At 37.8% G+C, this 16477-nt stretch overlaps 1 protein-coding gene across 1 annotated transcript in view; it reads left to right on the plus strand.

Annotated features, from left to right (window-relative positions):
- The window catches only part of PLA2G4A (phospholipase A2 group IVA), a 147451-nt gene that overhangs the window by 104392 nt on the left and 26582 nt on the right, over positions 1-16477 (plus strand). Inside the window, exons 9-13 of the mRNA XM_037159532.2 lie at positions 1528-1750; positions 2709-2823; positions 8901-9038; positions 9133-9225; positions 12093-12164. Of these exons, the coding sequence (XP_037015427.1) occupies positions 1528-1750; positions 2709-2823; positions 8901-9038; positions 9133-9225; positions 12093-12164 (641 nt within the window). The remainder of the gene's footprint in view (positions 1-1527; positions 1751-2708; positions 2824-8900; positions 9039-9132; positions 9226-12092; positions 12165-16477) is intronic.

The raw sequence follows: 16477 nt of genomic DNA on the forward strand, positions 1-16477 counted from the left end.
TTCTCACATATTTGTGGGAAATGTTATGAATCCAATTCATGTGATAAATACCTTCTAAGAATTTAACATGTTTTTTCAAGCATGTCTTCCATTTTAGGTCTGTTATTACTCTCTACATGTTAACTTATAATTATTCTTCATTTGTCTTCAAAGAACTCTGAATCCAACAAGAAATTCTAACTTGATGGGAAGTGGGAATAGTTTAGTCTCTACGAAATAAAATCATACTTAAAAGTTTTTAAAAATAGCACCTATAAGGGAGAGGACAAATTTTAAATGCTAGTTCTTCTGTTATTAATTGGAGAATTGTGAACATGTTATTTAAATTCAGCAATCCTCTCCTTCCTCATCTTTAAAATAGAAAAATTAAAAGCTATTGCCAAGTCTCCAAGAGAATAGCTTAAGGTCAATTAACCAACATAGGCCTAGAACAACCCTGAAGGGAAGATAAACCATTATGGTAGGCATTTTTATTTGAATGCCAAGGAAACAGGAGATTAAAATATGTGCTCTTTTCTCTTTGGTTGTATGAAGTGGTGGAGTATTTCTTTCTTTCTTCTTTTATTCTCTCAGTTTAGCAGTCAAAAAACTGTGCTTGCCATATATCAGGCATTTGCCAATCATTGAAGATAGAAACAAACAAACAAACAAACAAAAACCCCAAAATTTTCCCTGTAAGAGACCACAGCTTATTAAAAGAGACAGATAGGTAAAGTAATAGTTAATATTTAGTAAGACAGCTACAGTTCTAGGGATATTAGTCCACAGTAAAGGTGGTAGTAACTGAATGTTTACTGTCTTAATATCAAGTATCAAGGCACAGGGTAATTTCTAGTGTCCCTGGATATGACCAAATGGCTGATGGCCAAGGATCTTTACAAGAAAGCATTTATCTTAAAGACCTACTTCTCTCCAGGATTTCACCATCAGATTTGTATACTCAGAAATTCTGAGACCTATAGTTGGCCAGTGGACAATTAGAAACTGCACTTGTTAACATTAGACATTCACAATCATCTTACAGCACATTTTCTACCTGTAGAAACTCATCATCGAAAATCACATCGTTGGATTGCTTGACTAGTATTATATTCAGATAAGTCCATTTACTTACGTGACTCAAAGGAGTTGTGCCCTCGGTCTCTGGTGGGGATGTCCGTTCCTGGAGGAGACTAGTCAGTGAATCTAGGCCCAGTAGGGCACCGTCTCCTCTGGTCCATGCATGCCAAGTTCAATGTTGCCTCTGACACCTCTTCTTTCCTCGGCTTCCAATGAAGACTAGTTCCTTTCTGATTGATGCATTCTTTCCTTAAATGGATTAATACCATTTAGGTATTGATTAATATAATATTGATTGATGATTAATACCATCCAGGTTGATGGTATTCAACCAGCTAATTAAGTACCAGCTAATTAAATTAGCCAATTCTACCTTCCTTTATTTTTCTTATGGCATAGATGCCTGCATTCTTTGGAGATTATGTCATGCCCTTCATCTTTATGACTTATCTTCTGTTTTCTTTACAGGTATATGTCAACCTTATATTCTCACCCTGATTTTCCAGAGAAAGGGCCAGAGGAGATTAATGAAGAGCTCATGAAACATGTTAGCCACAACCCCCTTCTCCTTCTCACGCCACAGAAAGTTAAACGATACGTTGAGTCTTTATGGAAGAAGAAACGGTCAGGACAACCTGTGACCTTTACTGATATCTTTGGGATGTTAATAGGAGAAACACTAATTCACAATGTAAGCTATGGCTCATTCTACAACCCTTTGCATGCAATAGACCATGTCTATCATCATGTCTTAAATAAAACAAAATGTGATATATTTTGTAAAAGTCACTTAATTCAACTTATCCTATGAACATTGCGTACTGAGAGCACGTATTTCCTGCCATACATAACTCTTCTACATTTCCAACTAGTGCTTGCTAATGTATTCTGTAGATCGGTCTTGATGTCAGGAAGTCTTCTGCATTGTTTTTCTTTGGAAGAATATACCTTTGAACACTTCACGTTCTACTCCCCCCAATGGCAATCTCTTCAGACAAGGAGGAGAACACGAGTAATATTTCAGTGGTAGAGGAATAATGGAGGTTTCCTGGAGAAAGTCAGAAAACACAGTGAATCACAAGGAGCGAAGTCAGGGGACACGCGGCTATAGTGTGACATTTCATCAAAAAACAAAGTGGGGAGACAAAGAGTCCGTGCCCGGAAATCTGGGGCTAAAGCCTTTGGGGCTCTTTAGCTGCCAGATCATTCTCCACTTCGCACGTAGACATAGGACCCCGAAATTTGGTGGTTTTTAGGATGAAGGTAGTGACTTTCGTGGAGCTTACCTTTTGTTGTTTATTCAAGACCCACAGAATAAGAATATTTTATTATTTCTAAAAGTAATAAGATTTATTAGTATCTTGATGAAAGTGCTATTTTAAATCATTTTCTGCCTGTATCTCTTTGTAGCTGGCTTAGTGGGTTGAGTGCCAACCTGTGAACCAAAGGGTCACCATTTCATTTCCCAGTCAGGGCACATGCCTGGGTTGCGGGCCAATAGAGGGCGCTCAAGAGGCAACCAACCATTGATGTTCCTCTCCCTCTCTCCCTCCCTTCCTTCCTCTCTCTCTAAAAATAAGTAAAATCTAAACATTAAATTAATAAATAAATAAGGATAAAAACCCTTTCTTCCTTTCTTCTGTGGACAGAGAATGAACATAACCTTGAGTAGTTTGAAGGAAAAAGTCGATACGGCACAATGCCCTTTACCTCTCTTCACCTGTCTACACGTCAAGCCCGATGTTTCAGAACTGATGTTTGCAGGTATGAAACTTCTTCTTTCATAACATTTCCTGCTAACTTTGAACTGTGACTTCTGATGGTTTTCTTTAGAGGAAGCCATTTCAGTTACTTACTTTAATATATTTTGGGTAACAAAAACATTTGAAAATATAAGAAAATACAGAGCTAGGTGATTTTCTGATTGAAGAGAATATTTCAAGAAACTATTTACTAATATACCTTCGGTGATATTAGTGAACTAAAAAATTATTAAAAGTCATGATAGAATCAATAACTCAATTTTAATTACTCATTTCTCAAAGACTTTCAGCGAGATATTACACCTGGTACTTTTAGGCAATGCATAGTCTCTTGCTGCTGATGTTTTAATTAAATTAGGTAACATGATATATGTTTATTATGCAATGCACTCTTCTAGTTTTTGTAATTCAGCACCTGAATAGTACTAGTCTATATTTGTGGCAGCTGATGAACAAAACGCCTCTTTTTGTTAAGTCTAAGATGCGAATACTTGTTTCTTCTGTAGCTTTGTTTCTCGTTCTGTGCTCTGAAATTTTTTGGCATAGTCCTGGGAGCCTCTGCCCAATCCTACTCTGCAGAGTGTCAGCGTTTCCGACTGTGGCCAGGAAGGTTCATTGTGTTTTAAGGAAAAGTATCTCAGTGACATCAGTCACACAATGAGCTTTAAAAAAAATCACTGTGAATGGCATGTAATTAACAATTTGTATCAAGAATCCTTTAGTGGTTTTACTAATTCTCACTCTTTGTCCCAACCAACTACTTAGTTTCAGGCAAGAATTTCGAATAGTTTATAAAAAATGGTACACCAGCCATTATTAATTCAATAAATATTTATCAAGTCTCTTGAGTAAAATGTTTATCATGCTTATGGTTCAGAAAGCACTTCTATTTATTATCTTTTTCAACTTTTACTACAACCCCACGAGGCAGAGATTTTTAGCTATGCTTCACAAAAGAAAAAAATAAAACATCAGAAAGATTAAATGATTTGCATATTGCCATAGAGAAAGTAAATAGCAGAGCTGAGGCTTGGTCCCAAACAATCCTTTGTTGCTTTTATAAAAATACTGTCTTTTCTGATTACTGGCCGTGTAGCATGGGGTATGCCAAGGCAAGCTGGAACGCCCCTCGCCCACCACAGAACATTGCTCCTGTTCTATAAAAACCTTATAATCTGTTTGGAAATTTCACAAAAGTTATTAAAGAACTGAAGGCACAAGAAGGAACAGAATGTTACTATGCACTATTCCCTTGACTAAGTTATATAATATCTTTTAGCCAGTTTCCTCTTCTGTTAAATAAAGATAAGACTCTCTTCATGGTGTTTTGCTAAATGAGATAAGGTATTTAAAGTACTTTATAAAGGTTCAGTACATCTTAACAAGTGAGAGTGTTCTGTGAATTCTATATGACAAAAGTCAAAAGTCTACCTCTGAAAGATGAATAGGATTGGTATATAAAAGAACTTTAATTATTAATTGGGGTAAGGCAAGCACCAGGAGTCTCGGGTAACCAAGGTGTGCTCCACAGCAGGAAGAAACCACACCTTTTCTGCAATGGTGTGCACAGGGAAAGTTAAGATTTATCATGTAAAAAAGTAAGTGCTGGCATTAAATTACTTCTGTTTTTTGTTTTCCCATAGCTGTTGTCTTGTGAGGTCTCGTAATGTCTGGAAATTAGCTAATGAATACAACTAACATGCTAGTTCAATCCATGCATAGGCAAATAAGCCATCTTTTATCCCAGAAGCATTATGATAGGGTCAAACAGATATTACTAGTTTGGAAGACTATCTTTTGTCCTCTAAGCTGAAATACCTTGGGTGGGTCATTTACCTTCTCTGATTCTTACTCTCCTCATCATTTTAAAAAAAGGGTTTATTTTACAGAACCATTATGACAATCCTATGAGATATTCATGCTACTGCATATGATTTAAAAACATAAAAATATTATAGTTTAATTACTATACTTACGATTTCACAGTCTCTTTTTATTCTGAACTTTTAGCAGCCATTCTCAACAGAAAGTCTGACTAAAAGAATTAAAGAATCAATTGTATTTCAGCAAGTGAATATTTGGGATTCATCCAGAGTGAGAAAAGACTGTTTTATGCTCAGTTAATAGTCTTAGGACTCAGAAATGTCTGATTTGGGCCATCTAACAGCGATGCTGTTGCTGAGATAAGAGGTACACCATTAACCTTCATTGTTAAGCTTCTGTGATAAAGGGGTTCAAGCTGTTTCTTCCAACAGAGTTGAACAAAGCCATCAAACACTAGTTCTGTGGATCTTGTACCCAGATAAGACATTCAAAGATGCAAGTAACAAGGATTTAAGTAACTTCAGTTATTGAGGAAAAAAGGGTGGAGGCATGTCTGTAATGTATGCCTTTGAAATTTTCTTAGATTAAAAGTGGATATTCAGGAGACAAAGTTGAACCACCTGAATTATATTTTTGAAAGTCAAAGAACCGTGTTAGCTCACAGGAGTGTTATCAATCAACCTCAGCAACACGGAGCAGGCTTTTCTTCCCTCTTAGAATTGTTTCGACTGTTTTCCTCTTTTGAAGATTTTAAACAAATACACACTGGCTGTTTGAACTATTCAATGTTTTTGACTCCTCCACTTCACTCCATTGCTGACAGGATTTAAAACTTTCACTTACAAATAGCCACAGATTTCGATTTCTGTTACTGAGCACACCTTATGAATTCAGTATCAGGTTAAGTTCTTGGACAGGCACTAAAGTAGTCAAACTATAGTACCCTTCCTCAAAAAAGTTACAGTTCCGCTAACAACACAAAAATAAAATTTGGAAAATTAATGAGGTGAAAAGCCGTCTTTGAGTAAAACAGTATGAGCAAATACTCAGAAGAAAAGTCAAAGGTACGCTTTGGGGGGAAAACAAAAAGCCAAAAACCACTCACCTCAGCATGAACCGGCGAAGCGTAGGTGGTATATTTGGGAAAACCATTAGTGCTAAGTAATAAAAAAAAAATCTTAATACCAGACTGATGTTTTCATTCAGTTATGATGGTAATGGAAAATAGTGCTTTTGGGCCGGGCAATGCAATTCTTTAAGTAGTGTTTTTGATAGAAAGAATTTGGATGATTCATATGGGTCGATTGGCAAGGAAAGAAACTGGAAGCAATGACATCACTGTTTTTGTAATAAGGTCCTGGAAACTAGGGAGACACTGATAAGGAAAGAGGGGAGAAGATAAAGTTGGAAAGCCTACAGGTGTCTGGTGAGGTGTGCTGATGATTTGATGAGCTGTTACAAGAATTTTTTCTGGGCCGTGATGTCATGGTTTACAGACACAGGTACACTAAACGGGAGGAGAAGTGATAAATTCCTTTCCAGGCAATGATAGTGGGGTGTGATAACTGCATATCCAAGTGCAACAGGCAGTCGGACATGGGTAGATGGACGTGCAGCAGAAAGGTTCAAGTTTGAAACGGATGAGCTAACGGCAAAGGAATAATAGTCAATACCATCACAGCAAGTTCTTTAGTAGGGATTAGATAGCAAATCTTACCTCTTGAGAACATCTGTAATTATCATGGATGCAAGCCACAGCATTAACAAAGAACAGATCACTAGAGAAGTAGGAACCAGGAAACTGTTATGTGTCAGATCCAAGGCAGAGCTCTGAAATTCAGGATAGATCACTTGTAGTGATATAGAAATTTTCCTGAGAGCCTCTGATTCATCTCCAGTCATGTCTCGCTAGCGCCATGTAAATCGTTATGAAACACACCACTACCTGATGAAGGGTATATGTGCCATCGGCCTTGATTCAAAATGAATTATAAATATGTTCTCATCATAACTGTGATTTCATTACCTCCACAAAAGTAGAAGGTTCTCTGATCCATCCCTGAGTCAATAATAAATATACAGCCACAATTCCTTTTCTAATACTTTGGGGACAGATGTTTTAGAATTTAGAATATTTTAGATTTTAAAGTTTAAAAATATTTAGACTATATTTTGCATAATAGTCCCCCTGGGGTCTTATAATGAAATAGGGTGGTTTCTCCAGGATGGTGAAATCTAGGGTGATTTCTATAGGATGTATGAGTGTTTAGATTGAGAGGGATATGTAAAGATGAAGCCTCATAGCATTTCAAGACTGTATTTTTTACTAAATGAGTTCAGGTCAGGTTTTGACCACCCAGGAGTGAGGGAACCTTGTGGATTTTGGAGTTATTTGGATTCGGAGTTTGGGGGCAAGGCATACATAGACATGTTATCATTTCAGAAATGGAAAAACTGAAAGAAAGCATGAGGGAGGACAGAAGGTGATTGTTTATACCAGGCAGATGCCATGGGGCTTAATGCTGTGTGGTCCACAGAGACCTTGAATCAAAGGTTAGTAAGAAGCAGCCTCATAAATGCAGAAGGGAACAGCGAGCATGAAGACAGTGAGGTGGGAGTGAGCGTGGTGTCTGTAAGGACCACTGAGGCTCCTGTAGCTAAAGTGGACTGAGCAAGACCAAACGTGACAGGGTATTGGTTAGGGCGCGCGTTCAGACAGGAAATGTGAGGCAGACCATCATGGCCATGTCTTTATTTGCAGGGCAGTGGGAAGTCACTGGAAAGCCTTCAGCTGGTATTAGTGGGCTGTGACTTTTGTGTTTTAAAATATAAGTTCACTCTGCCTACAGCGTATCCAAAAGATAGTAAGGGAATAATAGAGAAGAAATGTTTCTAGAGGCTGTTGTGGAGATTCAGGGAGAAAATGTTATGTGTTGGACCAGTGTGGTCTTGGTGACAAGTGGATACGTAGTCAGTTTCTAACCATATCTGATGATAGAGCCTACAGAATTTGGTATTTGGTATGTGAACTATAAGGGAAAGAGAACAACTAAGAGTACTTCTAACGTAGGAACAGCGGTATGAATGTATGAGAAGCAGTACTATTTCCCAAGCAGGGGGCGACTGAGAGAGAGTGGCAAGCACAGGAAGGAGGATTCAGAAACCTGGAACTCTTTTTGGATCCATCAAGATTCAGATAATAATTAGACATGTTATAGCCATGGACATACATGAAGTATAATATGGCTACCATTCGTCGAGTGATTAAAATGTACTAAGCCTTCTTCTGAGCTCTTCACATTGCTAACTCATTAGGTCCTCACAGTAATTCTACAAACTGTCTACTGGTTTTGTTCACAGTTTACAGATCAGGGAACTAAACACAGAGAACACAAGTAACCTACTGAAGGTTGCAGTGAGTAAGCAGGAGAACGGGATTGGAACCCAGGGCTCTGGCTCCAGAACCTCTGCTCTTAGAATGTACACTCCATGGACCCTGTTACTGTGTGTTTCTTCAGATATTTAAGCATAAAAACTTGACGTTGTAATCTTGTGAGTTAGAATAATAGTCAATAAGCAAAATCGAGGAAAGATGAAGAAAAGCAAATGTTAGGAACACTTTCTTCCATTTTCATAGTCTGCTTGCACTACCAGAAAGAGTTTAATGTCTTCTGTCTCCTTTGTGGATTTGAAATCTGAGTCAGTGGTTTTCAATTTTCCACTCTTTAGAATTAAGGTAGATTTATAAAAGACGCCTGTGTTTTTAAGTGCAAAGGGGTATTCAATTGATGCAAATTAGAAGGGGTCCTTTTGTCTTCTCATTTTACTCATCTATAACTCTTCTCCCATCATCTAGACAATGCCATTTGCATAGTAGGCCTTTGGTTAATTTTTCTGAGTGCTCACCTGAGGATATGTTTATTGATTTGAGAGAGAGGAGAAAAGGACAAAGGAGGGAGGGAGAGAAGGAGAGAGAGATAAAGAAGAGAGAGAAACATCAATTTTTTAACTTTAGTATGCTGCTTGACCAAGGATGGAACCTAGAGATATACCTTGACCAGGAATCAAACCTGCAAACTTTTAGTCTAGGAGATGATGCTCCAACTGAGCCACTTGGCCAGGGCACATTTGGTTAATTTTTAAAAAATATTTTCAATAAACAAATGATATTTATGGTACTGAAGAGATCTTTAATAGTTGCACATATCTGTAATACTTTCTATTAATGGACTGAATTTTTTTAATGCATTTCAGATTGGGTTGAATTTAGTCCATATGAGATCGGCATGGCTAAATATGGTACTTTCATGAGTCCTGACTTATTTGGGAGCAAGTTTTTTATGGGAAAAGTTGTGAAGAAATATGAAGAAAACCCCTTGCATTTCTTAATGGGTAAGTGAGCAAAATCACTTGGTCTGACTCGTTGGTCTGACTATGTCAAAGCTTGGTGCATTCTAAACGATTCTCTGTGTTTGTTTTATTTTAGGTGTCTGGGGCAGTGCCTTTTCTATATTGTTCAACAGGGTCTTGGGAGTTTCCAGCTCACAAAATAAAGGTTCCACGATGGAGGAAGAATTAGGTATTGTGAAATCATGCTTACACTGATCAATTTCCCTAACATGTATATAGAGAGCAAATTCAATCGTCATAAAAATTATAATTGTCCTAAAGTGGTTGAAATTTTGGTTGGATCAACCTACATATTTTCTAGGCATAATATGTACACTGTTTATCAACTACAGAGCCACATTCTTCAAGGTTAGCAGCAAGATGAAGTGTATAATGCTGAAATGCTCTCACTTCATTTATAAATGTACATTATATTCCAGATATCATCAACTCTAATTTTGTGGACATAACTCACTCTTCTCTAAATTACGTGAAGATTTCAGGACAAGAAAAGAGAAAAGCATAAAAGTACCACATGTTATGGGGCTTGTCTCTCTGTACACCTTCTCTGTGGAATAATTCAAATATACCCTGGGGTTTGTTAGTTTTTCCTCCAAAGGCAGGAAGAGAATAAGACTGAAATAACACATCTGAAGGTGAGTGAGGCAATGGCTAGAGGCCAAGAAAAAGGAGAATGTTTATACTTAGTAGCCCTGAGACTGTTCTTTGGGGTGAGGCGCCCCCCTTGAGGCCAGTGGTTCGGCGGTTTATTTACTTTTTCTGTGTGTCAGACTTAAGGGGGAGATCATGAACTTGAGGACGCTGGTCAGCAGGATGCCTGCTACCTCTGATTAGAGAAGGGTTTCCAGAAATGAGACCAGCAGGGTGACTGAGGAGAAGACTTCTGGTGACTCTTTCATCTGCTGGCCAACCAAAGTCTACCTCCTAGAGGGGTGCTCAGAGGTGGGGTTTTCTCTTCTCTCCCTTCTGAAGGAAGACTGTGAAGTCATTGGACCACAATCAGATAAATTAAAATGAAGCAGATAAAGTCATAATATTTAGCTATTTATACCACAAAAACTTCCATATGAAGAAGGCAGTATTTTGGTGAACTGTCTTTTTAAGTGAGAGTATCAATATGACCCCAAAAATGCTTAAAGAAAGAAAACTTTATCCCACCAAAGTACGTGTTGGAACAGGAAGACACCTAATGCCCGTAATACCTGGAGTGGACCATTTCTTAACATGCCCCCATCCCTAACAGTCACGAAATGAAATGGATAGTATTAGCCTGTGAATGTTTTTCTTTACTGAATGCATCTGTGTAATTATGCCAGGAAAATTACAGAAGTCTAAACATGGAAAAGTCAATTTACTGCCTGAAGCTTATATTAGCCCTCCCATTATATAGTCTAGATCCTTTAAATACATGATATTTCTGTAGGTATAGTGAACATGTAGAGTAACATGGAAAAACCTAAGGGTATATCTATATTTCTCTGAGTTTAAAGCCCCAGAATGACTCTACTAAAGAAAATTGTAGATTTGAAGTCAGTTTCTTAAAATAAAAAATTATTGGCTAATAGAAAGAAAAATAAATCATGATGCAGCAAGTAGCTTTATGTAAGCATTCAAAGGAACTTTGATTTTTCTATAAATGATAATTATATGGGATGGTCTGTGTTCATAAATTAGATATTTTACTTGGAAAAAACAACTAGTTTTTGTTTTAGATTTTACTGCCATTGTTGTTTTAAGCATTTGTGGTTTCTATCTTAGTTTTTATAAATGCTCTCTTCATATGTTCAGAGGAAGCAGAAATTCTCAACACAAAAGGCACATTTCAACAATTTTCAGTGGTATTGAAAATGAAAAGATACCTTATATTAGTAGCTTTCATTTATTTTGATGAAACTGCTCTGTAGTCCCACTGTGGATTTTGGTTTTACACTGCATTTCCTTCATAAACACCACTTCAACATATTTAATTGAAGAAATATATTTTTTGTATAATGAGAAGCTTTCTATAATCAAGTTATTCTTCACAATGAGATACCACTTTACACTGGTCACAATGGCCATCATAAACAAAGCAACAAACAACAAATGTTGGAGAGGTTGTGGGGAAAAGGGGACCTTAGTTCACTGTTGGTGGGATTGCAGACTGGTACAACCACTATGGAAAACAGTGTGGAATTTTCTAAAAAAAAACTAAAAATGAATATGACTTTTGACCCAGCAATTCCACTGTTAGGAATATATCCTAAGAACCTTGAAACACCAATCCAAAAGAACCTTGCACCGCAATGTTCATAGCAGCACAATTTACCATAGCCAAGAATTAGAAGCAACCTAGGTGCCCATCAGTAAATGAATGGATCCAAAAACTATGGTACATTTACATAATAGAATTCTTTGCAGCAAAAGAAAGAAGGAGCTACTACCCTTTGCAACAGCATGGATGGAACTGGAAAGCATTATGCTGAGTGAAATAAGCCAGGCGGTGAAAGACAAATACCATATGTTCTCACCTTTAAGAGGAACCTAAACAATCAAACAAACAAGCGAGCAAAATATAACCAAAGACACTGAAATAGAGAATAGGCTGACAGCGACCAGAGGGGAGAGGGGAGAGAATTTCAGGGGAAAAGGAGGATTCACAGGAACAAGTATAAAGGACACATGGACAAAAACTAAGGGGGGTGGAAATGGGAGGGAGGTGGGGAGCACTGGGGGGGCTGGAATGGGAGTAAAAGACAGAAAGCTATACTTGAACAATAATTAAATTAAAAAAGCTAATGACAATTAAAAAGTTATTCTTCCTTTCAGAATGAAGATAAACAAAATTTCTTCCCTCTAAATCATGAGTGAATAAATTTCAAACTAAATATTCATGTCCTGGGAAATTTTGTTTTCCAGTGAAAAATTGATCTAAATTTATACTAGTAGCCTAGTAGATCTCATTTCATGATTTTGTAGAGGTTCCATCCATGTAGTAAATTTAATTGTGAGTCTTGACACCTGAGATCCTCCAATTGTTTTGTTTTCTTTCCACAGAAAATATTACTGCAAAGCATATTGTGAGTAATGACAGCTCGGATAGTGATGATGAGTCCCAAGAGCCCAAAGGTAAGAGAGCTGGAACCTTCGCTGGTGGAAGTCGGTTAGGAAATGGTTATGAGTGATTCCCTCATGCTCCAGGTAGGCACGGCAGTCTGCTTAAGACCTTGAGAGAATAGAAGCTTTCAGAGAGAGAGAGAGAGAATGCTGTATATGTGACCAAATATGCAACACAGAAATATCTCTTACTTCTTTTCTTTTTAATACCTAAAAAATATTATCAGTTGTCAAGAACAAACTGAGATGTTAGAAATACCAAATTGTGTTTTAAGCCTGATTATATCACTGGACTTTCTGCATGGACATAGTGGGTTGAAAGCAGCTTTACGTGGCTTTTAAAAAGTCAAAGTTATTCTTTAAACAGTGTATTTTTAAAATTAAAAAAATTTATTGATTTGAGAGAAAGGGAGGGAGGGAGGCAGGGGGAGTGCCTCTTTGGGTCCTTTGCCCATTTTTTAATTGGATTGTCATCCTGATGTTGAGTCACATGAGTTCTTTATATATTCTGGGGATTTTAAAGTATATTTTGTTGATTATGCTATTACCATTGTTCCATTTTTTCTCCCCTTCATTCCCCTCCACCCTGCACCCCGCCTCCCACCAGCATTCCCTCACCTTAGTTTATGTCCATGGGTCAGCCATACATGTAATATCTTTGGCTTCTCTATTTTCTAGACTATTCTTAATTCCCCTGTCTATTTTGTACCTACCATTTATGCTTCTTATTCCCTATACCTTTTCCCCCCTTTTCCCCTCCCCGCCAATAACCCACTAGACAATCTCCCTTTCTGCGATTCTGTTCTTGTTCTAATTGCTTGCTTAGTTTTGTTTGTTTGTTTTCTTAGGTTCAGTTGTTGATAGTTGTAAGTTTGTTGTCATTTTACCATTCATATTTGTGATCATCTTCTTTTTCTTAGATAAGTCCCTTTAACATTTCATATAATAAGGGCTTAGTGATGATGAACTCCTTTAACTTGACCTTATCAGGGAAGCACTTTATCTGCCCTTCCATTCTAAATGATAGCTTTGCTGGATCGAGTAATCTTGGATGTAGGTCCTTGCCTTTTATGACTGAACCCCTGTTTGGTGTATCACTGGTGAATATGTTCGCCCATATAGGCAGTTTCCTTTTCATTTTGACGATGGTTTCTTTAGTGGTGTAGAATCTTTTTAATTCAGTGTAGTCCCATTTGCATATTTTTTCCTTTATTTCCCTTCCCCTAGGAAGTATAATGGCAAAAATATTGTTATGTGGGACATCTAAAATTTTATTACCCATGTTTTCTCCTCGGACTTTCATAGTATCACAGCTTATATTTAATATTAGCTCTTAATATACACTTACCTCCTTTCAAATAGACTATTTTTATACTAGTTTTAGATTACAGCAAAATTCAGCCAAAAATACGGAGTTCTCATAGATCCCCTGCCCCCACCCACACACAGCCTCCCCCACTCTCAACGTCCCCCACCAGCCTGGTGCGTTTGTCACAATCAGTGACCCTCTGCTGACACATCGCCACCACCCAAAGTCCTGACTTATGGCTTCACTCTTGGTAGTGCACATTCTGAACATGTAAAATGACATGTATCCACCATCATGGTGTCATACAAAGTAGTTTCACTGCCTAAAAGTGCTCTGTGCTCAGTTGATCTGTCCCTCTGTCCCCTGCCCCAGCCCCTGGCAACCACTGATCTTTTCACTGTCCCCGTAGTTTTGTCTTTTCCAGGATGACATGCAGTCGCAATCATATGGTACAATAGCATTTTCAGGTTGGCTTGTTTCACATAGTGATATACACTTAAGGTTCCTCCATGTCTTCTCATGGTTTGATAGCTCATTTCTTTTAGCACCAAATAGTCCATTGTGTGGATGGACTGCAGTTCATCCATCACCTACTGCAGAATGTCTTGGTCACTTTCAGGTTTGGACAATTATGAATAAAGTTGCTATAAACATCTATATTCAGAGTTTTTGTGTGGATGTAATTTTTCCAACTCTTTTGGGTAAAAACCAAGAAATATAATTTCTGGATCATATGGTAGGAATATAATTTAGTTTTGTAAGAGATTTTTAAACTGTCTTCTAAAGTGACTTCCATTTTGCATGCTCACCAGCAGTATTTGAAAGTTCCTGATGCTCGACCCTCTTGCCAGTATCTGGCTTTGATAATGTTTTGGGTTTTGGCATTTCTAGGAAGTGTGTAGTGTTATCTCGTTGTTTTAATTTGCATTCCCTGATGACATAGGATATGGAGCATCTTTTCACATGCTTGCTTACTTGTGATTTGTGTACTTTCTATGGTGAGGTGTCTGTTAATGTCTTCTGCCCATTTTTTTATTTGGGATGCTTATTTTCTTATTATTGAGATTTAGAGTTTTCAGTATTTTGGACCACAGCCCTCTGTCAGGTGTGGTTTTTTGCAGACCTTTTCTCTTGGTCCATGTCGTGTCTTCTCATTCTCTTGAAGCTCCTTCATTTTTGGTCATGGTTTAGAGCAAGGCCTTTAGGCAGTTTTCAGCTTTAGTTTCTTCAAATCTATGTTGTCATCATTTTATCTGCTCTCACAGAACTGCTGTAACTGTCAAATTCAAAAATGTATACCGAGGGCTTTCAGTTGTATGGGACAGCAAATAGAAATTTACTATGAGTAGTGTAGCTAAGAGCAGTTGATACCATTTTTCATGGATCTGTTGACTGCTGGGTTCACCCCACCAGTGATATGCTTGCCAAGTGTATCTCAGGGAAAGCAGATGCTCTGCCGTCAGAAAAGTGGGGTTTATTTCGAAATTATAAACAATAGTGATGATGATGATGACAATGACCACGATCGTGCTGATGAAGCAGCTCCAAATCTTCGGAGATTATCTCCAAATTATCTCCAAATAATCGGATACTTTATTCATATCCTGTGTACATGGAGATACTCATTTTAAAGCCTGATTTGTTCTAAAAAAAGATTTTCTTAGTCAGATTTGGCATTAGACAAACGTGGCGGCAGAAAAGAGTGTTTGCTTTTTAGTGGACACGTAGTCCTCTGGATTGGTTCCCGAAAGAAAGATCACTCCATTTACGCAGCACAGTTACACTAATCTTTGTGAAATTAAAAATCTGTATTTGTTCTGGTTTTATGTGTGTTTAGTTAACATTTATTGGAAATCGTGAACTTTGAACATAGATTTTCTTTTCTCTCGCCACATGCACCCACGCACACTTTTATGCATATTTCCATATAGAGTTCCCAGAAATCCGAGCAAAAGGGATACAGGCAGGTAGAATCATGTTCTACTGTACAATGGTCTCAGATTTGGATTGTGAATGAATAATAGAGGCAACGATAGTGATTATGTTGCTGCTGTTGCTGCCGCCACTATTTCGACAATTAAATAATGTTTGTTAAGGATTTAATACAGGCCTTGGCACTTCCCTACGGAATCTGCTTGAACGCACTCACTCAGTTAATCCTCACAACAACGCTAGAAGGTTGAGGAAGTGAAGGCTGAGGAAGGTTCCTGAACCGGTAAACAGGGTAGAGAGTCCCCGGACCCCTGGCAGCGGGGTTGCAGAGCCAACGCTCTCCAGCAATGACACAGCAGAACCTCCCAGCCATGCTGATCTGTATACGTAGGTTTTGAGGAAAAAGTCATTCAAAACTGCTTCTTTGGGAAGATTAAAGAATTTTAAAACATCTTAAAGCATGTGTTTAAATGACAGGATTTTAAAACCCAAACTCTGTAAGTAGGAATGAAATAACAGTGTGTAAGGTGTTTATTGAACAGGAAATACATGCTGAATCTTTTGGTTGTCTGTTCTCAGTTTGCATGATTTCTGGAAGTTTACTGGACAGGATAGAGAAGGAGATTTAGGAAATGAACAGGATAGGATTAGGGACTGGGGATTTTCTGTGTGTGTGTGTGCAGACAGGGCAAAGGAAGAAGAGGAATTGGGGAAGGGGAGAAAGGGGGGAAATAAAAATTGGCCTGGAAATCTAAGAATAGACCAACTGACAATGTACAATACAATCTTAGACTAGCTTACAGGTAAAGGGTAAAGTAAGAATATTTTAAGGACAAAAATGTTTAATGAAAATATTTACTGTGTTAATAATTTACACAAATAAGTGTTTGTTAAATCAAAAGCCATAGAACTTCATTGTTAGTTATAGATAGGGAGAGGGCAAGAATAGTATGGGAAATATAGAATCTAAAGAACTTGAGACACGTGGTCATAAACTAAAGGGGGGGATGGTGGGGGACGGGGTGTGCAGGGTGGAGGGGGATGAAGGGGGGAAATAGAACAACTGTAATGGCATAATTAATAA

This window comes from Artibeus jamaicensis, unplaced genomic scaffold, assembly GCF_021234435.1.
Source record: "Artibeus jamaicensis isolate MK-2021 breed Jamaican fruit bat unplaced genomic scaffold, CSHL_Jam_final contig_2170, whole genome shotgun sequence".
Classification (NCBI taxonomy): Eukaryota; Metazoa; Chordata; class Mammalia; order Chiroptera; family Phyllostomidae; genus Artibeus; species Artibeus jamaicensis.